Genomic DNA, 27403 nt, shown 5'->3' on the forward strand with positions numbered 1-27403 from the left:
CAAGAAGAGATTAACTTTAAGGTGACATATGTGAACTAATGCCCTTCGTACAAGTAATAATTTATACACTTGGGCCATTCTTAGTCAAGTGTGTGACCAAAAATGTGAAAAATTGTGGAATACATCTCTTTTAATTCTGAAAGCAACACAGGTCTATTGTTTTGTACTGTATATATGAATTATATATGTCGAAGTTTATCAAGTGAAATTTTTATATGTTATGCTGACAATGTTTGTTTGCGGTCAGAAGTCAAATGTGACCTCACATGGTGTCTAAGAATGGCCCATTACAACATAGAATCATTTGCATTACAGACAACACTAAACTTTAATTTAACTTGATATTCCAAATCTGATGATTACTTTCTAAAGAAGATGCTCTCCCTCCCCTTTTTAGTACTGACCTGTGATACAGTGGAAGCACCAGGGCAAAATATCCTTCATAAACTTTGGCCATGCTTGAATATAATGTAAATGCGACAGATTCAATGTCCATTTACCCGCATGATGAGGTTTTCATTAATAACATAAATCCTGGGAGATTTAATGCCAATGGCTATTAATGAACAGTAAATTAAATTAAATATAATTGCATATGGATTCATAATAGGTTTACTTTTGCTTAGATTAACATTGAAATGTCAATGCATTCTAGGTCCTGTGTCCTTCGTGATTAAAATAGTCTGTTTATTTAACCTATAAACCATCACTCATCGTCTCTGGCTGACCTGCTGAAATCTATATCTCGAGGCACTGATCATCGTCTGTCACCATGCTCAGAGGATCATTCTCCATTGCTGAGGCTTAATACTGTTGGTTAGCAGGTTATTTTATGGCAACAATTAAATCTGATCCTCTCTCCATGTTCACACATGTGGATTTGCAGGTTATATTGTGCCTAGGATAGCAATGGAAATCCAGCCTGAATTTCCCCCTGCATAACCTTCTTCACAAGGGCAATCGCTGGACAACTGCATGTGAATGAATTTGAAACATATACATTTGAATCTGACCTGAGATTAAACAGAGCAATGAAGATCTGGATAGTTCTTCACTGGATTAGACCATTGACCCACTAAACCATCATGAACCATTGTTAATTATATTTGTTTTTTTGCATTTACAAGATATATGTTCATTTATTTTTCTGATTCATTTCCAATTAAACTTAGTTTATTCCAACTTTAGAATTTACAATCAGTGTTTTTCTATTGCAAAACATTAAACATTGTTATATTGTATATATATAAGTTACATTGAATTAAGTAAAGTTGTAGGGATTAGTATTGGTTTATTATTGTTATGTGTACCAAGTTACAGTGGAAAACTATGTTTGCATGCTATCCAGTCAAAACATACCATACTTGAGTAAAATCAAGTCATAGACAAGCACAACAGATAGAACAAAAGGAAAAATAACCAGAGCAAGAATACAGTATGACAGCATTACAGTGTTACAGCCACAGAGAAAGTTTAGATTAATAAAGCACAAGAGCTGCAATGAGATAAATTGGAAGAGTGAGACTACACTCTTCGTTTATGAAAGATCCATTTACTAGTGTGATGACAGCAGGGAAGAAACGGTTCTTGAATCTGGCGGTATGTGCTTTCAAGCTTTGGTATCTTCTGCTCGACAGAAGATGGAAAAAGAGGCAATGACGGGGTTGAAATGTTCCTTGATTATGGTGGTGCAGCAGTAGAGCTGCTGCCTTACAGCGTCAGAGTCTCGGGTCCGATCCTGAATACGGGAGATCCCACGTTCTCCCCGTGACCTGCGTGGGTTTTCTCCGAGATCCACCCACACTCCAAAGATGTACAGGTTTGTAGGTTAATCAGCTTGGCATAAATGTAAATTGTCCCTGATGTGTGTAAGAGAGTGTTACTGTGCAGGAATCGCGGGTCGGCGTGGACTCGGTGGGCAGTTTCGCTGTATCTCGAAACTAAACTAAACTAAACCTATATTGGCTGTTTTATAGAAGCAGCATGAAGAGCAAACAGGGTTGATGGGGGAGGGGGTGGGGTGGGGTTAGAGTCTTTTACATGCCAGATTGAGCTATATCAAAATTCTCTGAAATTTCTTGTGGGCTTGTGCAACGAGCACGTCACACCCAAATTCACGTCACATCTCATGCCAATAATGCTGGCAGATAATTAAACACAAGTTTCTTATAAATATGACAGAATTTAAAATCCACCATATACAAACAGATGCCTGTATGAGCAAACAAGGCCTGAGTGGAGGGCATAAATAGTTCCGTTTTGTTAAAGTTAAGACCACGAAACCACTATTTATGTATTTTAAGTGCAACATGCAAAGAAAATATAATCATGAAACCTTTTCAATTTTTGAATATGACATATTGGATGCTAAATAAACACACTCTAAGATGCAAAGAAACAGTGCAGATCTCAGTAATAGAACATTTTAGAAATTCTGCAAATAAAAGGCAGAACTAGATGCCAATGGCGAGCTGCCTGCACTCTATGAAATCTATGTGATTAGCATGGTTTTTCCTGATTTGCCAATGTTGACCAGTGACTCAAGGTGCTGCAGGCCTGTGCAATATTGTTCCATTATATGAGCAAATTACATAAAACAGCAAGTCATGTCAGGCTTAGCCATCTGTCAAATATGCCACGGGTGCTGAATATTCCTGACATTATCTATTAATAAAAGAATGATAAATAAATATATTTAATATGACATTTTTAAATAGTTTTAACTAATTAAAGCACATAATCAGATATAATTCATTTAGAAAAATGTAAATTCTTTTGCATTTACTCTCGCAAATAGCTCATGATTCCTCACTATTCCTCCTGGAAAACAACAGCACCTTCTCTCTCCAGTGATGGAGAGGCCAGAAAGTTCAGGCCTTTTGTTCTTGCATTAGGAGCCCTGAAAATGTGAAAATAAATTAATCTCTACATTTTTTAATATCAGAAATAAGGAAAGTCTGGGTCTATTTGTTTTTAGGACATCCATTGAGAATAATATCCTATGATTCAGGGGGTTAGGCTTCAAAGCCGGACAGGTACATGGATAAGATAGGTTTAGAGGGATATGGGTCGAATGCAGGCAGGTGGGACTAGTCTAGATGGGCATGTTGGTCAGCATGAGCAAGTTGGGTCGAAGGGCCTGTTTCCACACTGTATGACTATGACTCTAATTATCCAGCCCAAACAACCAAGTAAACTTAAATGCACTTCATTGGGAAGCCCAGAGCCAAAACAGGGCAGGACTGTTAATTATTAACTTATAGTCGAACTGTTGTAGGTCCACAAACCCAGCTGAACTTGGAAAGCAGGCAATCAATCCTAAATAAAGATCGCATCACCTATTCAGTAAGCTGGAAATTGAAGGGTGAAGCAGCATTTGGAAGCAAGTTGGCTGCAACAAAAGGCAATGATTTCAGTGTCCACATGGAAAACACAGCATTGAAATGGTCATCTGGAAAATGTGAAACAATAAAGGGTCAGACAAGACAGGAACATTGGCCTTCTTAATTGTGCTGTGAGAAAAGATTAGAAGAAAATCCCAAGGCAGAAGGAAGTTACTGATAAATCTGTTCGTTTGGGAACTGAGTGAGTGGTTATTGAGAATCTGCCACAGCTTGGAAATAGAAGTAGATAGTTATGTCTTTTACATTAAGATTAATGGTTGCTCTTATTCTGTTTGAAAATAATTCCATGTACATTTACCTACTAAGGCTTATTGATAAACATGCAATTAGTTTGAGTTTAAACAAGACATGCTACTGCACTTGCTCCTGCATTGGTTAATAGATTACAAATATTGACTTTAATCAAAGCTTTCTGCCCATGCTCAATGTCTGTGTGGTGTTCAGATTCTAGTATGTTTTCCTTATTTTCAGTTTCATTATCTAAAATATAGGAATAAATATGCCTTCAACTTTCTTGTTATTGTTACATGGGATATAAGAAAGCACACAAGTCATATTCATATATTCTATTTTGCGGTCAGAGTGTGAAGATAAGAAAAACACAAGACTTCATTTAAATGGGGATTTAATTTAAAACACAATCCCATCACGACATTCTGAGCTCGAATCACTACACAATCAAATTATAATTACTAGAATTCTGCCTGTCACAAACCTTTCTTATTTCTTCTAAATAATATATATAAAGAATTTCTAAAATATACCTGAGATTATTTTTCATCAGTAATACTGTTACACTGCTCCTAGGATATCACAAAAAAAGGTTTTGTCCATTGGTTAAATTACCCTTTGCGGAATATCTGATAATGAATAATTTTCATATTTTTCAATAAAAGGTCTAGTCAATAGTATAATGTGCTATCAAGCTGCGGACTAAGAGTGCAGATGTGATTGTTTTAGAAATAGTTTGCTGGTTGAAATCCCTCATGTTTGTAAGAGAATGAGAACAACTACTGCATCAATGCAAGATTAGGATCAGTTCTAATTACTGTAAATACTAAGACACTAGAATTGCTGAAGGGTAATTTGAAATCACCTAGTGTGTCAACTAAAATGGCTGATTTACCTAGGGAAGATTGGAGTTTATTTTTTGCACAATAATGGGAATAAAAGTTATACTAGCAGATTTAAGCAAGCCTAATCATAAGTTCCGTTCTATATGTACCTGGAGTACTGTGTGCAGTTTTGGTCTCCAAATTTGAGGAAGGATATTCTTGCTATTGAGGACGTGCAGCATAGGTTCACTAGGTTAATTCCCAGAATGGCGGGACTGTAATATGTTGAAAGACTGGATCGACTAGGCTTGTATACACTGGAATTTAGAAGGATGAGAGGGGATCTTATTGAAACATATACGATTATTCAGGGATTGGACACGTTAGAGGCAGGAAACATGATCCCAATGTCGGGGGAGTCCAGAACCAGTGGCCACAGTTTAAGAATAAGGGGTAGGCCATTTAGAACGGAGTTGAGGAAAAGCTTTTTCAGTCAGTTGTAAATCTGCCTCAGAAGGCAGTGGAGGCCAATTTTCTGAGTACATTCAAGAGAGAGCTAGATAGAGCTCTTAAGGATAGAGGAGTCAGGGGGTATGGGGAGAAGGCAGAAACGGGATACTCATTGGGCATGATCAGCCATGATCACATTGAATGGTGGTGCTGGCTCGAAGGGTCGAATGGCCTACTCCTGCATCTATTGTCTATATTTTCAGCCTATTGTAAAATATATCAGTTATGATGTTGAGAAATTAGTCTGAAAAGGGTACCGACTCAAAATGTGTCCGTCCCCTCCACAGATGCTGCCTGACCTGCTGAGTTCCCCCAGCACTTTGTGCTTAGCTTGAGAAACTACGTTCACCAACATACTTTGCAATAGTTGTAAAAAAAAGTTCTTACACGAGCTCCTCAAGTCTACCTTTTGATATACTACAAAATAGAATAAATTCAAGTAAAATTAATCCATGCCTCGTCTTCCAGAACCCGTGTTTTTATTTGCTTCATCTGCAAAGTGAAAAAAATAAAAGTATAAATGATATATATATTCTATCAGGTCACACTGGGGTACCATTCTACACCAGTAGTTAATAATGTTAATATAGGAATATCTTAAGTCGTAAATCCTTTGTTTACATTTGCAAAACACCTATCAATATTAAGAATATCATTGTTAATTTCGTTCATTGAAAAAAACATGCAAATAGAAACAAAGTATCATACAAATACATCGGCGAAATACAATTTACATCGGCGAAACCAAGCGCAGGCTCGGCGATCGCTTCGCTGAACACCTGCGCTCGGTCCGCATTAACCAAACTGATCTCCCGGTGGCCGAGCACTTCAACTCCCCCTCCCATTCCCAGTCTGACCTTTCTGTCATGGGCCTCCTCCAGTGCCATAGTGAGGCCCACCGGAAATTGGAGGAACAGCACCTCATATTTCGCCTGGGCAGTTTGCAGCCCAGTGGTATGAACATCGACTTCTCCAACTTTAGATAGTTCCTCTGTCCCTCCCTTCCCCTCCTCCTTCCCAGATCTCCCTCTATCTTCCTGTCTCCACCTATATCCTTCCTTTGTCCCGCCCCCCTCACATCAGTCTGAAGAAGGGTCTCGACCCAAAACGTCACCCATTCCTTCTCTCCCGAGATGCTGCCTGACCTGCTGAGTTACTCCAGCATTTTGTGAATAAATCGATTTGTACCAGCATCTGCAGTTATTTTCTTATACAAATACTAAAGATTGCAGATGCTATAATCTGGAGTGAAAATTAAACTGCTGGAGGAACTCAGCTGGTCAGAGAGCATTTTTGGTGGCAGAGTAATGGTGGACATTTTGGGTCTAGACCACGACTCAGGGGTCCTGATGCAGGGCCTTGACCGAAAATGTTGACCTTCCCTCTACCTTCTCAGATGCTGCCTGACCCATCAAGTTCCTGCAGCAGTTTGGTATTAGCAACACAATATTATGGTTTATGAGAAATATTCTGATGGAAGAAAATGTTTTTTGAACGGCATGTTTTTGTTGCATGGGGATGTTTTCAGAAGGTTACAACTGACCATCAAAGTTTTGCTGCTCTAGAAACATCACACAGAATATCTCTGTTGCTTCCTAAAGAACAGAATGGTTTGGCAGGAGCTTTTCTTAATTTTCAATGAATGAACAAAACATGCCTCAGCCCCCATGGCATATTTAGTTCATTGATAATCCCTCCTTATATTTGTCCACGATTATAAAATTATCAATGTAAGTTAAATAATCTGGTTTCTTTGAATCTGCATTCTTCCCCTCAAGATTAATGTTCATTCATGCACAGAGCTGGTACCTTCCAAGAGCCATTTCAAATGTATGACCCTAGATCTTGATCAGAATCAGCATGGCATTTAAACTCAGCTCATCCCTGCTTGAATTTCCACTTGGAATCACTGATCTGAACCAGGTTATTTGTGAATCGGTAGGATCAACAGAATTGGAGTTTTTTTTAAATCCATCGTTTTTATTCTGCTCAAGGACATCATGCTTAAATTCAATATAAAATCTTTCAATATAATATCTTATCACAATAATAGGTAGCACGGTGGTGTAGTGGTAGAGCTGTTGCCTTACAGTGCCTGAGACCTGGTTTTGATCCTGACGATAGGTGCTGTCTGTACGGAGCTTGTACCTTCTCCCCTGATCTGCGTGGGTTTTCTCCTGGATCTCCGGTTTCCTCACACTCTCCCAAAACTTACAGGTTTGTAGGTTAATTGGATTTGGTAAAATTGTAAATTGTCCCTCATGTAAATAGTCCCGATGCATTGCCAGTTGGCACATACTCGGTGGGCCGAACGGCTTGTTTCTGTGCTGTATCTCTAAACTAAACAAAATTAAACAATGATGATGCATAATATAGATAAATCTGCACATGATAACTAATATCTGAGTGTATGTATAAACACTTAAAAGTCATGGCACACACTGCAAAATAAAGGAAATATGAAAACAAGGGTTAGCAATATTGCTACACCTTGTTGCAAAGCCAATGCTGCCCTCTTCAGATAGAATTCTGTATCAACTGATTCTGCAGTCCTGAGTGATTTCACAAGAGTGAAATGCTGGATATACTCAGCAAATCGGGTTGCATCTATGGGGAGAGAAAGAGTAACATGTTTCAGGTCGAAGACCCTTCATTAGAACTTAAAAGGAGACAAGAGACATCACAGGTAGATCAGGCAGTCAAGAAGGCTTTCGGCATATTGGCCTTTATCAATCAGGGTATTGAGTATAGAAGTTGGGATGTTATGTTACAGTTGAACACAGCATTGGTGAGGCCACATTTGGAGCATTGTGTTCAGTTTTGGTCACCCTGCTATAGGAAATATGTTGTTAAGCTGGAATGGGTGCAGAGAGGATTTATGAGAATGTTGCCAGGAATTAAGGGTCTGAGCTAAAGGGGGAGATTGGGCAGACTAGGAATTTATTCCTTGGAGTGCAGGAGGAAAGAGGGTGATCTTATAGAGGTGCATAAGATCATGAGGGGAATAGATAGGGTAGATGCACAGAGTCTTTTACCCAGAGTAGGGGAATCAAGAACAAGAGGGCATCAGTTTAAGGTGAGAGGGGAAAGATTTAATCGGAACGAGCAACAAATTTTTCCACACAGGTGGTGGGTATATAGTCAATAGTCCATTTATTTGTTAAATGTGCAGTGAAATGAAAGATTACCCGCAGTTCAACAATAAGACCAATAAAAATAAGCAATAAAAATATGCAATAACACATACAATCATAAACCAACACCAAACAAAAGAAACATCCATCACAGTGAGTCTCCTCCAGTCACCTCCTCACTGTGATGGAAGGCCAGAATGTATTTTTCTCTTCCCCTGCCGTCTTCTCCCGCGGTCAGGCTGTTGGAGTTGCCACATCGGGGTGGTCGGGGCTCCCGACATTGAAGCGTCGCGCCGGACGGTGAAAGGTCCGCGGAATATGGAACAAGCTGAGAGGTGGTAGTTGAGGCAGATACAAAAACAACATTTAAAAGATGTTTGAACAGGTACATGGAAAAGGTTTAGGGGTATATAGGTCAGACGCAGGGAGGTGGGACTGCTGGAGGAACTCAGTGGGTCAGGCAGAATCTATGGAGGGAAATGGACAGACCAATTTTGGATCAAGACCCTTCATTTGAGTTGAAAGGTAGAATGGAGATTGCCAGTATAAAGAGGTGAGGAGGAGGAGTGGGGCAAGAGTTGACTGATGATTTTGAATGGGGTCAGCATCCTGGCTCTTGCTCCACCAGTAGCTTGGAGATAGACAAAAAAGCTTGAAAATCTGCAGATAGGCAGAGCAAGAGGACCAACAGAAAAAAAGAAATGTAAAAAAAGGGGGGACAAAAAAACATTACAGATGGATGACTGATAAGAAATGACCTGTTACCTGAAGTTGAGGTAGAAAGTTACCAGAGGGGGAAAGTTTAATGGAGATGTGCGAGCAAGGTTTTTTACACAAAGGGTTGTGGGGACCTGGAACACATTGGAGAAGTGGTGGAGGCTGATACGATAGTGGTGTTTAAAAGGCTTTTAGATAGGCACATGGAAGTGCAGGGAATAGAGGGATGTGGATCATGTTGCCATGCTGCACTGTTCTGTGAATTTGTACAATTCAATACTGAGCCCAAACGGTTGCAATGCGATCAAGTGGCAAATGAGGTGCTGTTTATCAAGCCTGCATTGGGCTTCAGTGTGACAGTATGGGAAGCCAAAGAGTGCTATGTCAGAGTGGGAGTAGGAAGGAAATTAAAATGGCACCCCATGGGTAGCTCAGGATCACCACTACAGAGTGAAACAGATGTTCTGCAAAACATCTAATTTTGTAGAGGCTCCAATGTAGAGGAGCTGTTATTTATCTGTATTTTGAATCCTTACACAGAAACATTTTAAACTCTCATAAATATTTTATGCATGATTTTGCTGGGGAGCACAGAATGAATATATGCAGAGACTGAAGAACCAAAATGAGTCTTTTGTTTGCTGACTAAGTGAGGCTCATGTTGCAGCACTCTTAATCAATAGTCAAATTTTGTATAATTAATGACAAAGTTATCAATTTAATTTAATGAAGATTAGCAGCACTGCCATTTTGTGTGCATTGTACTGTTTGTCCTGTGTAGTGGATGACTGATTTGGAAACTATAAAAGAACATGAATTGGAAATTCAGAGTATACCCCTGGTAGTTCCAGATAAGAATTTCTTGAAAATGTTCACACATGTCTTTGAGATGATCTTTCAAAATGCTGGGTTTTGGAGGAATTCAATGGAACAAACATTCCTGATTCCATGACTCCATTACCTGATCTGCTGAGTTCCTTCAGCACTTTATGTTTTGCTAAAGATCCCAGCATCTGCAGTTTCTTTTGTCTTTTCATGTCCTCCATATATTCATTCACAGGATATGAGCATCACATGCAATATGAGGACTTATTGCCCTTGAGATGATGATGAATTATGGCCTTAACCTTTTGCAATTCAGAAGATTCTGGCTGCACTGCCATGGACAGGGCTTCAGGACTTTGAACTGACAATGCAGGAATAATTCAGTGTACAATTGGACAAGCATTCTTTATAGCTGAAGAAAAAAATGGAAATCATTTTATCCATCTCTTCTTATTCTTGAATAGTTGTCAGCCAGTAGTGGTGTCAAAAAAAAGCCTAACTCAATAGGAATAATTAATAATAGTTTAAGATGTTAAAGAATGTTAAATAAGGTTAGACTAATGAGGACAAGTAGGATTAGCACAGATAGGCATCACCGAACACAAAAATGTATTGAGCCGAAGAACTCCTTTCAATACTGTACAACTCTGACTCTATAACAAGGCTCAGGTGTTGATGGTGTCCCTGCTGAAATCCTAACATTCAGCAACTGAAAGCTTAGTCACAAATACAGTGTCATTTCCATATCTAGGAAGAGGAGGACTCTCCAGGTGACCTCACCAATTCTGTAATAGTGGCCATCTTCAAGAAGATAGTCAAAAATAAGTTGTAACCAGAGACATCTCCCTGTAGTCCATCATAAAGAAAGACACTGCCAGGTGTCTCTTCAATTACTTCCTGTTTGTGGCCAAAGATCAGCTCCCCAAATGAATAGTATGCTTTTTGTCCACCCAGAGACACAATAGGCATGGCCTTCCATCTGATGAAAACTATGCAAAATAAAGTTTCACCATACCCGTGATTGTTTCATTATCCACAAACCTCGTGCACCAAATAGGTATACTCAGATAGATTTCCTATTTTAGAAACAAATCCATAGGCCTTATTAGACAATATCAAGGTAACCAGTGTTGTGCAGCCTGAAGACGGGGCCATGATTCTTTCAATAAATGATTAATTTCAGACACCAGATAAAAGAGATGTAATAGAGATGCTATCACTCAGAGTGTGACATGTTGGCTGAGATGCAAAACTCATATTAGAGATTTGATATCTGAAAGAATGACCATGCTCTGATGAAATGCAGTAAGAATGTTAAAAACAGAGAAAAGAGAAACAACTCTGACCTTTCTCCCCTCCATATATGGCACTGAATGCCATTGCTTACAAAAGGGTAACATTGCTGAAATAATTAGGATCTAATCAGCTGAATTTAAGTGGTGGTTAAATTGGAGGGGAATTCAGGAAAATAATTGTTTTCTAAACTTGGAGATAGATTCATCAGACATGGAGACATTTTAAGCAATGAGCACCCATCCATGTAGGGTTCAAATCTAATTTGCAGCAAAAGGCCCCAATGAGTGTTCATAATGTTATTGGTGTCATTATATTGGCACTACTTAAGATAATAACATATTAAATCACATCTGAACATTCAAAAATCAATTATTATAATAAGTTATCACAACCAAAACACAAGAATATCAATTTTATTGCAAAATTTTCCCAAATCAAAGTTTACAGAAGCAACCTATTCATTTAAATTCAGTTTTCATAGAACTGCTATTCAGCTTAGAATTACTAATTGTATGAAATGAAACAAACCATACATCCAACACCAAAAGCAACACTTCTAAACACAAATTTATATTTCTTGATCAAAAAGTTACAGAACATTACATAACTATGAAAATACATCTATCATCTTAAGCTACTGCATAATAGATCAAATGACAGTGCAGAAAAAAAAAGAATTTCAATGTCTGTACAAAAAGTCTAATATTTACCTGAAATCACCAAGTATTATCATCACCAAGTTCACAATCCACCATGGATTAATCATCTTGGTATACCATAATAACCTACTGTACATGGTATAAAGAAAATATCCCTCAGTTGTCCTCTCCCTGAGCAGTACACCATCTAAGGAACCAGGAGAGGTGCAAATGAGCAAATATTACAGTAAGCAACTCAGTGGCTAAGGTATTTGCTTTACTTAACATTTTTGCAAATTTGCTACATAATCCCTAATATCCCAGAGTATTGTTTAAGGGTATTTACTATCCCAAAATAATTTCAAAGCAACAAAGGTAACAGCATTTTACTGTTCTAACACTGGAAGAACAGAATTAAAAAATAGTAAGTCACAAAGCAAGGTTTGTCAAAAAGTTTAAAAGTCTTGGCAAACTTAAATTTTTGAAAGTTCTAAAGTGCATTGCTATATAAGCACATTATACAAGATTTTACATCTAAACATACCAGTAATTAATGTCCACCTACAGGACTTGCCAGATATTAAATAGGGGCAATAAATATTGTTTAGTAGTTATACAACTACCAACAACTGCTGGTATAGTTAAATCCATGTATCGGAACTGAACCGCTCGAACAGGACAGTTTTTTTTTGCAGTACAATAGAAAATTGCTCCTTAGATTGAGAGATTTTGAAGTTAAACAAATACATTGCTTTATGCCTGTTATCTATGCAATGTTGCATGACTAACAAAGGGAAGTGATAATATAGTAAGTAAACCTGAAAATCTGATCAATCTAGTTACATTGAATGATACCATTTAAAATCTTATTTAATTTTAAAAATAACATATTTCATTTCATCTTAGAAAATATGAAACCCTTGGTCTTCTCAAAATGCTCTTGTTATTCTATCAGACAAATGTCTAAAAGTATTCTGCTTTAATTTCTGAATTTGTATACAGTATTTTAACATTTCCCTTGCCAGTGAAGAAATTAAGTTGCTTTTGTCAATGAATTAAAAGTAATCATCAAATCAATTTTATCATATATTTAATCTTGAAATCTTTACTTTATATTCACACAACTGTGCTTTTTGGAGTGAATATGTGGGGAAAATGCTACATTTGAGAACTCAAACATATCAGTGGACAAAACATATTATTTTTGTTCAGTGCTACTTTTGTCTATAAAATGTCAGGTAAGCTTTCAAAGATTCTGGTAGTGGCAAACTCAGAATTCTCTCCCGAAGCAAATTTGGTGGAGGTTCTTCCTGTTTGAAGCTTTCATTTAACTCTTTTTCTTCCTCCTCCCCATTCTCTTCCATTTTGTCTTCTTCATCACTGTCAAATGGCTGAGGTATCAACTGATTGCCTACAAATACATAGGTATCAATTTTACGTCTGCGGAGCTTCTTCCGTTTCCGCTTAGGTGCAACTTTCTGAGGACCGTTTTTGGCCTGTAACTCTTGATTTATCAAGTTTCTCAGATTGCGACGAATATAAATTCTTGCCAAGTCCTGCAGACATCTTACAGTTACTGGTGCTATTGAAAACAAAACAACATACTTGTTTGATTTACAAATTGCTATTTGATCACATTGCAGAAAACAGATCTAGATTATGCATCGACTCTTCAGTTAAGGTGGGATTCGGGAGCGAGAAAAATATGTATGTCCTAGCCATATGTATGTATTTAAAACCTATTTTAAAGTATTTTTTTCCATCTTTCCATATACATCTTCAATGTAAAAAATAAAAATGGCCCGTCATACTGAACAATTCTATGAATAGTGATATTTACAAGTGGGTGAAATTATAACTCGACAAGATTGAGCAAACACTTATCATAAGTGTGGAAGATTTTTCCATGTATTCAATCTTGCTCAAAAACTCTCCCTTAGTGGTCTTGGAAACCCAAACTATTCAAGTAAAAAATAGATTGATTATTAAACTAATAGCACATATTATTAACCCATTTAACACATTTGAGAATGGTTTAATCTTGTCCAGGCTCTGTCAAAATTAGCAGGGGTGAGGTAGCTTCGGTTCCAATGTTTGGGAATTCAGTTCAGTGCTTAATATTGATCAACATGATCTTTGCAAACATGCAGATTTCTCTCCTTGGCATGTATCTATGCAGCTATTTTCAATTTTAGCATTTTGGCTTGAGTGATTCAGGTTTCTTAGATAAAACTGGGATTTCATGGTTCAGATATCTATATAATTCTTTAAAATGGTTTTAAAATGCATTTCTCAACACAGACAAATAGAGCGGGATAAAGAGGGGGATAGAAATTGAATGGGGGCGTTCGAAGATGGGAGAGGAGTATACAAGAGAGGGAAAAGAAGCAGGGTGACTGGAATGGGTGGGTCAAAAGAGCAAGCATCGGGGTTGGGCAGGCATGGGAAAGACAGTCAATAAGACAATAGTACTTGAAATTGGATGGCGGTGCTGGCTCGAAGGGCCAAATTGCCTCCTCCTGCACCTATTTTCTATGTAAATGTAGGTCCCTTGAAGACAGAAACAGGTGAATTTATTATGGGGAACAAGGAAATGTCAGACGAGTTGAACAGGTACTTTGTGTCTTCCTTAGTGAAGACAGATCCAATCTTCCAGATGTACTGGTGGCCAGAGGATCTAGGGTGACGGAGGAACTGAAGGAAATTCACATTAGGCAGGAAATTGTGTTGGGTAGACTGATGGGACTGAAGGCAGATAAATCCCCAGAGCCTGATGGTCTGCATCCCAGGGTACTTAAGGAAGTAGCTCTAAAAATCGTGGACGCATTCATGATCATTTTCCAATGTTCTACAGATTCAGGATCAGTTCCTGTGGATTGGAGGGTAGCTCTGGATAGCAGTAACAGGATCGGTCCGAGTCAGCATGGGTTTACAAAGGGGAAATCATGCTTGAATTCTGGAAATTTTTGAGGAGTTAACCAGGAAAATAGTCAATGGAGAGCCAGTGGATGTAGTATACCTGGACTTCCAGAAAGCCTTTGATAAGGTCCCACATAGGAGATTAGTGGGCAAAATTAGAGCACATGGTATTGGGGGTAGGGTACTGACATGGATAGAAAATTGGTTGGCAGACAGGAAACAAAGAGTAGGGATTAATGGGTCTCTTTCAAAATGGCAGGCAGTGACTAGTGGGGTACCGCAAGGCTCGGTGCTGGGACCGCAGCTATTTACAATATACATTAATGACTTAGATGAAGGGAATAAAAGTAACATTAGCAAATTTGCAGATGACACAAAGCTGGGTGGCAGTGTGAACTGTGAGGAGGATGCTCTGAGGATGCAGGGTGACTTGGATAGGTTGGGTGAGTGGGCAGATGCATGGCAGATGCAGTTTAATGTGGATAAATTGAGGTTACCCACTTTGGAGGCAAGAACAGGAAGGTAGATTATCTGAATGGTGTCAAGTTAGGAAAAAGGGAAGTACAATGAGATCTGGGTGTCCTTGTTCATCAGTCACTGAACGCAAGCATGCAGGTACAGCCGGCAGTGAAGAAAGCTAATGGCATGTTGGCCTTCGTAAAAAGAGGAGTTGAGTATAGGAGCAAAGAGGTCCTTCTGCAGTTGTACAGAACTCTCGTGAGACCACTCCTGGAGTATTGTGTCTTCAAATGCAGTTTTGGTCTTCAAATTTGAGGAAGGATGTTCTTGCTATTGAGGGAGTGCAGCGTAGGTTCACAAGGTTAATTCCCAGGATGGCGGGACTGTCATATGTTGAAAGAATAGAGCGATTGGGCTTGTATACACTGGAATTTAGAAGGATGAGAGGGGACTTTATTGAAATATAAGATTAGTAAGGGATTGGACATGCTGGAGGCAGGAAACACGTTCCCGATGTTGGGGAAGTCCAGAACCAGGGGCCACAGTTTAAGAATAAGGGGTGGGCCATTTAGAACGGAGATGAGGAAGAACTTTTTCACCCAGAGAGTTGTGAATCTGTGGAATTCTCTGCCTCAGAAGGCAGTAGAGGCCAATTCTCTGGATGCTTTCAAGGAAGAGTTAGATAGAGCTCTTAATGATAGTGGAGTCAAGGGATATGGGGAGAAGGCAGGAACGGTACTGATTATGATCAGCCATGATCACAGTGAATGGCGGTGCTGGCGTGAAGGGCTGAATGGCCTACTCCTGCACCTATTGTCTATTAGTATCATCAATTCTAAGAGTCAGCAGTGGACTGCAAATTTGCTTCAATTCCCCAGCATTTACACCTGGTACACAATCAATGAAGAGGAACCAACTCTGGAGTATTTGCACAAAGTGAGAAAATGCTTAAAAGTACATAGGTCAATGAAGACTATGGATGACTTGGGAGAAGACAGTAAAAGCTAAGAAGCAAGATTGGTAAATGAGGACATGCATCCATTCGAGACAACGAAAGGAATGTTAATAGAATACATTTGCATTTTTAGAAGACACTAGATGAGGTGTCACTAAAGGGTTATGGAATTACAACAATCTATTAGCTGAGGTTCATCATTGCCAAATGAACAGAAAACAGAGCACAATTGAATGGATTGTGGCCTGGCAAGGTGGAGATATGGGAATATTGCAAGCATCTATGCTCGAGTCATTTATGCAAAACCTGCATTTGTCATCTAGTTAGGGGATTAAGTTGAATTTATTCACATTTAATGATGACAAAAAGCTTAAACCAATAAGATCAGCCCTTTGGATCCAATCCAGGCAAGCTTGGATATACAGGGACTAAAGATGGTGAGCTGGGTCCAGGATAATCTGGTCCTTTTGAGTGCATATCGTGAAATCCAGACTCTCTTGATACGGCATTTTAATATTTAGTAGTTACAGAAAACAAATGATACTAGATGATTAAGTTAATTATTCACAGAAATAGCATGGCTTTTTTATTTTCACGCACTAAACCAATGAAATATTCTCCAAGCATATTTCATTTTATTTTCCTGTAATTTAAATTTTAAATTGCCATTGAGTACTTACGCAGTTTTACATTCTCTGACTTGTAACAGTCAGAACGGTTTGGTTGGATAAGAGGAGCAAATGACACTGCCAATATGTTTTTAGTTTCCCATGTGTTTTGTCCTGTGCGTATTATCTGGGTAAGCTGTGAAAAAGGAGGACGTTAGATAAATGAGGCAGTATTCTCCATGGATTGTTAAATAAATTACAATATACACTCTCCACAGTAGTGATTTATAACTAGAAGACTAATCCTATTCTCCTTCCAGATTCAAAGAATACAAGTGTTTTACCAACTACTGTTGTGTAGTCCCTATCAGTGATCTCCAGCTTCTTTGTATCTCAGTTGGCCATTAATTTTCACCATTAAACACTTTAAGCAAAGGGGATTTTTGAATCTGGAGCATACACAAGAGGATGGGGTGTAGACTGCCCAAGCAAAATATAAGGTGCTGTTCCTCCAATTTGTGCTGGGCTGTGCTGAGGAACAGTACCTCATATTTTGTTTGGGCAGCTTACACCCCAACGGTATGAATATTGACTTCTCTAACTTCAAATAACCCTTGGTTTCCCTCTCCCTCCATCTCTCCCCCTTCCCAGTTCCCCGACCAGTCTGACTGTCCTCCTGATTACATTTTATCTCTGTTTGCATTATTGTCGCCTTCTCCTAGCTAAAAATGACCATCAAAGAAAATTCTCCATCAGCATCTTGTTTTCACACCTTACCCTTTCTTATCTCAGTGTCTCCCTCTCCTCTGACTCAGTCTGAAGAAGGGTCTTGACCCGAAACATCACCCATTCCTTCTATCCAGAAATGCTGCCTGTCCTGCTGAGTTACTCCAGCATTTTGTGCCTATTTTCAGTGTAAACCAGCATCTGCAGTTCTTTCCTACACATGCTTTTCATACTTCTCCCAATTTATAAATTGAAAAAGGCACTCTAGATACTCCAAGATACAAAGTACTTCAACCAATTACATGGAGGAAACATTTTCCAGGTTTTTCAGAAATTAGCATTGCGTTATTTATGCTATTATTTGAAAAGAATAATTACAAAGTCATTAAAAGAACCTTTGCCAGTTAAAAGTGGAATTTTATTTCTACTATCATATCAGTATCTGCCAAAAATTGCATAGAATCACTAGAAGAAACAAATGTATTTGTTGATGTTGTTATCGTGCAAATCTTAATATAGTGGGAAGCTTTGATTGGCTCTGTATTCTTGATAGCAATCAATCCCCTCCAAGTACACAATGTATCATCTGCATCTGGTAAAATTAATAAGGGGTACAAGACCATGCCTTTATATTTTATATTCTTGTGAGTCATTCTTCTCAACAACAGCTGTGTTCGGTATGTGAGTGCTCACTATAAAACTCAAGCATTTATGACCCCATTCAGCTATAAATGCAAAGCAGATAATCCATGTTAGCTCCCTCTCACGACCCCTACCATCATAAATGTAGGTATGTAGGTTAATTGGCTGGGTAAATGTTTAAAAAAAAATTGTCCCTAGTGGGTGTAGGATAGTGTTAATGTGCGGGGATCACTGGGCGGCACGGACTTGGAGGGCCGAAAAGGCCTGTTTCCGGCTGTATATATATGATATGATATGATAATAAAAGCGCCCCTTCAACCAATTCCATTTCACTACATAGAATATCAAGAAATGACTGAAGGGAACACTGGATATAAATAAGGATAATGGGACCATCAACAATATAATCAAATGGCATTTATTCACCAATAACTTGCACAATGCTCACCTTGTATTTCACCAGGAATTCATGGCTCCAGAAATCGACATAGTCTGATCATGGACCAAAGAACCGAATACCAGTGATGAGTTCAACTGTCTTTAACATTGTGAGCTCTGGCAAAATTGAAATCACCAGGCATGGAAGGGGAAATCATTCCAGGGGTTAGTTACACTTTTCACAAAGGAAGTTGGTTGTGGTTGTATGTAAATCACGCCAGCCCCAGAACTTTGCTGGAATTCCTCAGGGCAGTCCTATGCCCAACCATCTTCAGCTTACTTATCAGAGACCTCCTCTCCTGAGGTTTGTTGATGATTGCACGCATTAATTTTCAATGAAACAGTGCATATCTAAAAGCAGCATGACCTACATAACAGATGTAGGGGGGAACTACAGATGCTGGTTTACACCGAACGTCACTGGGTGGCACCATCAGCAGTGGCTGCCTCGCCAACAGTCTGTCCTTTCTTCTTTTTGTTATTTTTAGTATGTGTTAAAAAGTATGTTTTAGTGTTCCTTGGTTTGTTTTATGTGGGGGTTTGGGGGGGGGGGGGGGGGTTGGAGGAAACTTTTTCATTCTCTTACCTCGACGGAGATGCGATTTCTATTTATTTATTTATTTATCTATGTATTTATTTATTTCCCGTATCATATCTCCATCCCCACTGCGGCTTAACATCGTGGAGTTGGCGGCCTTTCCTGGAGGCTGATGGGCACTCCAAGCCACGGGAGTCTGCGGGACTTTAACATCGCGGAGCTTGCGATCCCTTTGCTGGGGCTTGTGGACTTTAACATCGTGAAGCCTGCGGTCTCTGATAAGAACAGGCTGACTCGGGAGCTCCTTGCCGCGGAGAGAGTTTCAACTACCCTGACGCGGGAGTTTCGATCACCCCAACAGGGTGTCGGTTGTCAGCTGCAAGGGCTTCGATCCTCCCGACTGCGGGTGGTTTGACTGCCCTGACCGCGGGAGAACAAGAGGAAGAAGATTGAACTTTATTGCCTTCCATCACAGTGAGGAAGGTGGAATCCACTGTGATGGATGTTTATGTTAGCCTTTATGTGGTTATGAGTCTTGTTGCTTTTCACTTAGTATGGCAACTCAAATTTCACTGGTACAAGTAATTGGTACATGTGACAATAAACTGACCTTGAAACCTTGACATCTTGAAGAAAGATACAAAATGCTGGAGGTATTGGCTGATAAATGGCAAAATACCAAACGTGGCCATCTCCAGCAAAAGTAAATCTAACTACCACTCCTTGGCATTCAACTGTATTACCAAGTCATCAGCATCTGTGCGGTAATCACGACCAGAAATCCAACTGAACCAGCTATATAATTACTGTACCATACCCAAAATTATTCAACTGTGTACAAGACAGAATAAATCATGATGGAATACCTCTACTTGCTTGGATACATGAAACTCAAACAGTCAAGAAGCTTAACAGTATCCAAGACAAAGTAGCCCATTAGAGTGCTATTCCAAACATTTATTCCCTTAGCCTCAGAATGTATCATTAACAACATTCCCTGCAGTTATTTGTCTAGATCAACAGCACCTTCCAAAACTGCAAGCACTATTCATTAATGGGGGTAAAGACAGCAGATGATCCAGTCTGCCACCACTAACTGCAATATTTTTTCTAAATCATACACCATCTTGATGTGGAAACTTATCATGTCCCTTCATTGTCACTGCAGCTAAATTGTAGAACTGTCTATTCAACAGCATTGCTAGAATACATACAGCAGTCAAACATGATGCCTTCGACAATAATTAGAGACAATCAATAAATAATGGCTTTGCTATTAATGCCTAAACTTCACCAAAAATGAAAACAAAAATCACCATTTTGCTAAGACTGTGGAGCTGAGATTAAAACAATCTGAAAAATAGATTTGTACTGGATTATTCAGATTTGGGTTTTAATACATATTTGAATATCTGTTGGTAAAGATTATCTGTGGTAGATATCCAAAACTAAATATTCAGTTAACATTAATATTATTAATATTCAGTTAATAAACTAAGAATCAAAATAAATTGAAATATCACAAAAATGTACATTTGCAAAGAAAATGTTATCCACAAAGTATAGCAATTCTAAAAAAAATACCAGGCAAGCAGCTTCAATCAGTAAATTATTAATATCAAAATATAATCTTTTAGTTTTTTTCCTGATAGATAATAGCAAGGAGATACTGTTTGCAATAGTTCAAATCTTCAATTTTTTTCTCAGGTTGAAGGACATAATTGTATCAAAATTAATGTTTTCCATTGCAGCCTTTTCCACTGGAAATTAGCCTGGGATTGATAACATTGGTGTAGATTAGACCCTTACAGAAGCAGTCTTCATACTATGAGACTGGATTAGAATTTAACTTAGTACCAACCCACAGACAAAAACTGACTGATTTATGGGAATCCTGACATGTATAACAGGATTTAAAAGTATGGTAGTACCTGATCTTCCATGGGCATAACAAGAACTCCACCGACTTTCAGAAAGATTTTCATGTAATTCTCATGATCCTTTTGGACTCCAGCTCCGCAATAAACACGATCATATTGAAGATTGTCTGACAAGACATCTATGCAATTCCCAACCACAAAGACTGGTTCACAGAACTCAAACCTGTAATAAAAACATACATTAAATAACTCTTTCTTGGTACAAACATGTCATTGGGATTACACCAATAAACTGTATGCAATTTCTCCTGGTTTTCCAGATGAATCAATTGGTCAACAAGCTAACATCAATACTTCCATAATGCACAAACTTAAAGTGAATACAATAAATAAATTAAGAGTAACTTTTATCACATAATTCAATTAAAATATCAGAAGAATAATGGTTCTTGATTGTGATTATCACTGGGGGGGGGGCGGGGGGCGAACTGGGGATGACATGGGCAGCTGGGGTCTTAAGCAGCAGGGGAGGCAGAGTGAGCCAAAGGTGGCGCGGGCAGCTGTCGGTAGGTCCATCTGCTATACCCAAAATCAGTTGTAAAGAGGTCTGTTAAAATGAGGGTTCACTGTACTTCTAATTCCTGTAGATTTAATTTATGTGGGACACAAAGGGGATCAAGAAATGTGAGAAGAACCAGGGGCCAAAGTCTTAGAATAAAGGGGAGGCCATTTAAAACTGAGGTGAGAAGGAACTTTTTCACCCAGAGAGTTGTGAATTTGTGGAATTCTCTGCCACAGAGGGCAGTGGAGGCCAAATCAGTGGATGAATTTAAGAGAGAGTTAGATAGAACTCTGTGGGCTAATGGAATCAAGGGATATGGGGAGAAGTTGGGCACAGGTTATTGATTGCGGATGATCAGCCATGATCACAATGAATGGCGGTGCTGGCTCGAAGGGCCGAATGGCCTCCTCCTGCAAGTATTTTCTAAAGAAATGACCATATGTCCCCCTACAAATGGATTACCTATCACTATTGCTCTCTCACTCTGCTTCCCCTATTGTGCAGCTGAGCTACCCATAATGCCGCACTTGTGGCTCTGATTGCACCCCCCAAAGGAACCATTACCCTACCATGTCCCAAAAAGGGAAAATCAGTTTGTGAGAGAGATGGAATCTGCAGGCACTTGTATTTCAAGTCTGCTTGGCAGATATCCATACTAAATCTGGCTGAACACTCAAGGTCAGTGTAACCAGCACTCTAAACACGTTACCCACAAAGTTCTCGTTCTTGCCAATGTGACACACTAATGCCAGTCATTATTCGAGCTCCAAAACCCAGACTTCAAACTGCTGTGCATATGGTTGTCTTGGTTATAGATTAATTGCCAACTCCCCACAAGGTAGAGGATGCACATTTCATTTGGTTAAGTTGCACTGCCATTCCTTATTTTTTACAACTTTATAAAATTATAAAGCAGAAATCAGACTCGCCAATCAGTCACCTGCTTTCTACAAACATCAGTTAGCAACTCTCACGTCATATTTTATTGCTGCAAGGTCGTTGTGATTAAGCTCTTGGGGCCTATGTTCCCACATTTGTTATAGGACATGGGTAATAGAGACCCTCAAATGGTTTAATTGACATCCAGAACAGAATGAAACCAAACTCAAATCATGCTACAAATGGCTGACATTTTCCATTCCTTATGGTCCATTTATGAAGATGTACATTCCTCTCGATATTCATGAAACAAACTTATGAAATAAACTTTTAAGAGTTGCTACAGTAGTATCCAAATAGTTTGTTCAGTGCCATCACTATTATTCTAGTGCTTCTGAAGGCTCTATAGTGAGTTTAATTCTGCAACAAGACAAAATTCGTAAAATAATTGTATTTGGTGGGTTTTAATGAGACAATAAGCAAAATGTATAATACAATGTAATGCCTCTTCAATATTTGAAATGCAATCATGGTTAATATGAATTAATACCAAATTAAGCAGAAAAGTCATTTGCCGCAAATTGATGCAGGTGTTACATATGTACCCAGGCTTTAGAAAAATAGATGAAATAGGAATTTTAATATTAAGCCTTTAGATAAAGCTATTGAAAACAAGTTGAAAGCACACTATACTTACTTATCAAAGCTGTCACTTTTTTTAATAAAACTATCCAACTTTTCTCTGGCATAATCTACCACATCTGCATGAATTTCAACTCCATGGTTTATCCCAAAAGGACCTAAAGAGTAAAAGAATTAAAAATAACCATCATAATGCAAGAAAGATTCTATTTTTACAACCTTCCAATATAGCTCTGGATGTTAAATGCTAAATAATCTACTTTCGCTCATCAATTCAGGTCAAATCCATAATTCTCCAATTGTATTTTTAAACCTTTTCAGAAGTTTATCTGGACTCATTTACGAGAATCCTCTAACAAAAAGTGTGTGTTTTCGTTTGAAAGACTTTAATAAAGAATCTACAAAGATTAAAGGTTGCATTATTGAAGGACCCTTTTATGGGTGGTGTTGCAGAGGGGATTCGGATTCTATTGTTAACAATTTGCATTGCCAGCAACATTCTTAAGACACAAAAACCCTAACACAAAGCCCCAGGACCTTCCCAAATGGCTTGCCTGTTCATTAAACCTGCCCTTAACCCCTCACTGAAGCAGGATCTAACCTGTAAAGGGGGGATTTCCAAATATAAATCCCAAAGAAATATCTTGTCAGTGAAGTCAAACACCCAAGCTGAATTGATTATCAAAACAAACTGTAAATATCTTGTATTCAAATATTCAAAAACTTTAAATGTTAATGTACAAATTAAAAAATGAAGACAAAACACAAAGAATCTAGTTTAAAGTAGTAAATATATTACAATCACGTCAAATAGAAAAAATGCAAATGATCAATTACTTGTCTCTTCTTTTAACCTGGCATTGACTCAAGAGGCAGATTTCCCATGGAAATTCTAGAAAATTACAGGAAGTTTGCACTCTATCACCAGATATGATTAGAAATCAATGCTGCTGACATTCCAACTCTATCAGTTGCCTAAACATTTGGACTGGCTTGCCCAGTGTTTCGAACCATTTGACACTAACAAAACACGCAAAACTGCCCAACATTTGTGGAAATACAAGGATAACATTTGGTAGTAGGGTTGATCTAATTACGGGGTTTAACCGATTAGATCAGCTTCAAAACTAATACATGAGGAAGAGATTTTTGCAACATGAACAACCAGAATGTGATAAGAGCAGTAAACCAACAGAATAAGAAATACCGGTTATTGATTTAAAAGTGTAAACATTCCGTATTTCTTTTTAAAACCTCCATAGAACTTCTATGTACTCCACATTACACCTCCATTGAAGAAGAACCATTGGACACTCGGTCACAACATAAAGTTTAGTATTTGGTAATCAGTAAACAATGAATTAGATTAAAATGCATGTCAAAGTAAACATTGAATGAAATGTAAAAAAATGCCAGCAAGTGGTAGCTTAAAAAAACTGTATTTTTATGTTTTTCATTCCCCCCACCTAATTATATGCAAAATGATAAATAAAAATTAACTTCCAGAGACATTTGTTTTTGTTTTACTTACACAGAGATAATAATAATAATAATAATAATGCATTACATTTATATAGCGCTTTTCTAAACACTCAAAGATGCTTTACAGGGTTTACTAAAACATAGAAAAGAAAAGAAATAGATAAATAAGTAAACGAACAGAAAAGGAAAAAGAAGGTGAGGTGATCACATCAGGGATGTTCAGTTTTGTATGTAATCACCTATTATTCAATAGTGTTGTCATGTTTATTTAGATTGGAAGCAAAACATTGATATATTGTTATATTGTTATATTGTTATATATTGTTATATTGTTATATAACAATAACTCACAAATTTATGCAAGATAAGTTAGATGCTTATTGAAGAATGCTAACAACTACCTTAAAATTATTATTATTATAAAATTCAGGGATGGCAGAGAACAGGCAGGGGTTGTGTTGGGGGCAAAAGAAAAAAGGTGGTGGGTGTTCGTGATTGTGGCAATACATAGTCAGTCAACTCAAAATCCAAGTTCTTTATTAAGTATATGCACAGAGGGAACACATTATGGTGCTTTCATCTCTGGACTCCAGGCCTAAACTAACTGGCCGATGGCTAAGGTGTCCTTATCTGCCAGCCGAATGATATACAGAAAACCCGGACTGGATTCCGGACCGGATGTACATCATTGAACACCGACACGATCAAATCAGCTAATGCGATGGATCTACATCATCCCTCTTAAATTTAAGCTTGCAGCTAACGAAGTACATATTAAAAAAACTACAAATCACAATATACTGACGTAAGCACTAAGTTGATTTAGTTGCTGCGGCGTACCTGCAGTCCGTGTCTTTGTGTTTTTATGGGTTTTTTTTGTCTTGATTGTACTGTAAATGTGATGTCGTTTTTTGGGGGTTGTGTACTATGGGGGGGGGGGGGGGGGTAAATGTAAAGTTGTCTCTTCCGAACGGAGACACGACCTTTTGTTCTGGGTCGTGTCTCCGTTCCCGCCGCGGCCTACCATCGGCCATGCACCTGGAGCTGGCGGCCTCCACCTGGGACTCGCCTGTGGAGGCTCCGGCCGCGTGGACGTCGGAAGCTCGGGAACCCCTGGGTGGGGGCCGACATCGGGAGCTCCAGCAGCGGCAGCGTCTTCGCACGCCCCGAGTCGCGGGGCTTGGGTTGGCTCGCCGCGGACTTTTCACCATCCGGCGTGGCCTGAAATATGCCGCGGGATTTTTCTCTGCCCAGCGGGGGCTTCAATGTCGGGAGCCACGACCGCCCCGACGTGCAGCGGCAGCGGCGTCTTCGCCCGCCCCGGATCGCGGGGCTTGGGTGGGCCCGCTGCGGACCTTTCACCGTCCGGTGCGGCCTGGAACGTGGCAACTACAACAGCCTGACCGCGGGAGAAGACGGCAGGGGAAGAAAAAAGACATTCTGACCTTCCATCACAGTGAGGAGGTGACTGGAGGAGACTCACTGTGATGGATGTTTCTTTTTGTTTGATTGTGTGTGTTATTGCTTATTTTTATTGCTCTTGTTGTTGGACTGTGGGCAATCTTTCATTTCAATGCACATTTATGTGTATGTGACAAATAAACTTGACTTGACTTGAACAAACTACAATTAAGCATTGGAGGATACACATAAGAAAAACAATGAGTGATGTTAATCAATGGTTGATCAAAGTCCACAGTCAATATTCAAACATAATCCTTGTACTTGGGCTTGCAGGTCCGTCCTGCACGTGTATAGTACGAACGCGGTACAACTGGCAATGGTTTTAAAGGAGTCTTTTCAACAGGAGACTTTACAGGTGACTGTACCACGGGCTTTATCGGTGATTTTGGCACCAAACCTGACGGCCCATGAGCTGGCATAAGGACCAACTGGGGGTCATCCTTCACCCCTGTAGTGTTCCCACTGGACCATAAGGTGATGTTGGGAACAACCCGAGCATTCCTGCGAATCTTGTTGGGATGGCGCCGGCTCATTTACTGGAAGAATGTGTTTTCTGTTTCGCCTGCAGACCCCATCATCCGCTCTAATCAGGTAAGATCGCAGCTCTGGAAAGGATTCATCCACGACACCCAAACGATCATAACTCTTCTCAATTTGTCATTCAGGATACCACACACGAGCCTGTCTCTGATTAGGTCTTCACGAAGATCACCAAATCTGCACCTGCTGGCAATGTGTTTCAGCGAGTTGCTGCAAGCCTCAACCGGCTCACCTGGCTACCGGCTACACGTAAAAGACTTGTGACGCCCCATGATAAGATTGGTCTGTGGGTCGCAATGTTGTCTAAACTTGAATAAATTCCGCAGTTGTAACGACAGCGCCCGTAGCATCATGTACAGCCGTTGCATAAACAAACAGCTTCGCCCATCAAATTGCCTCTAGACCAGCCAAGTTGAGGAAAATAGTTGCTTGGACTCATGGGGTTTTGTCATAATGAGCTGCGTCCATGTAAACATCGTATTCTTCCTCGAAAATACGCCATTGTTCTCTGATGTCCACATCGAAAACCAGTGGCTCAGGCTTACGAAGGGAGTCAGCCATGCTAAAACTTATTAAAGTGTAAAAACTTTAAAATCGATGGAGGAGTTAGTTCTCCACTTCTGACACTATGTTCGTGGTTGTGGCAATACAGAGTCAGTCAACTCGAAATACGTTCCTTATTAAGAATATGCAGATGGAACACATTATGGTGCTTTCATCTCTGGACCAAGACCAACTAACTGGCTGATGGCTAAGGTGTCCTTATATGCCAGCCGAATGATATATATAAAAACCCGGACTGGATTACGGACCGGATGTACATCATTGAACACCGACACGATCAAATCAGCTAATGCGATGGATCTACAGTGGGTGCGGGGGTGGTCTTACACAAAATTGGAGAATTCAAAGTTCATATCATTGCGTTGTAAATTTTCCAAGCGGAATGAGGTGCTGTTCCTCAAGTTTGTGTGTGTACTCACTATGGTAATGGAGGAGACCAAGGAGAGAATGGTCAACATGAGAATGGGAGGGGAAGTTAAATAGTTAGTAACGAGGAGATCCAGCAGAACTTGGCCAACAGATGCAA

The 27403-nt window shown here is 39.2% G+C and overlaps 1 protein-coding gene across 5 annotated transcripts in view; it reads right to left on the reverse strand.

Annotated features, from left to right (window-relative positions):
* Nucleotides 1-11346: 11346 nt before the first annotated feature.
* Nucleotides 11347-27403, reverse strand: part of pcmtd1 (protein-L-isoaspartate (D-aspartate) O-methyltransferase domain containing 1) — a 48372-nt gene continuing 32315 nt past the window's right edge. For all 5 annotated transcript variants that reach the window (XM_078397375.1, XM_078397372.1, XM_078397373.1 and 2 more), the window contains 4 exons: nucleotides 22883-22985; nucleotides 20796-20967; nucleotides 16593-16716; nucleotides 11347-13161 (listed from right to left, as the gene is read on the reverse strand). In XM_078397375.1, the coding sequence (XP_078253501.1) occupies nucleotides 12794-13161; nucleotides 16593-16716; nucleotides 20796-20967; nucleotides 22883-22985 (767 nt within the window). In that variant the 3' untranslated portion in view covers nucleotides 11347-12793. The remainder of the gene's footprint in view (nucleotides 13162-16592; nucleotides 16717-20795; nucleotides 20968-22882; nucleotides 22986-27403) is intronic.

The sequence above is a fragment of the Rhinoraja longicauda genome, chromosome 4, assembly GCF_053455715.1.
Source record: "Rhinoraja longicauda isolate Sanriku21f chromosome 4, sRhiLon1.1, whole genome shotgun sequence".
Classification (NCBI taxonomy): domain Eukaryota; kingdom Metazoa; phylum Chordata; class Chondrichthyes; order Rajiformes; family Arhynchobatidae; genus Rhinoraja; species Rhinoraja longicauda.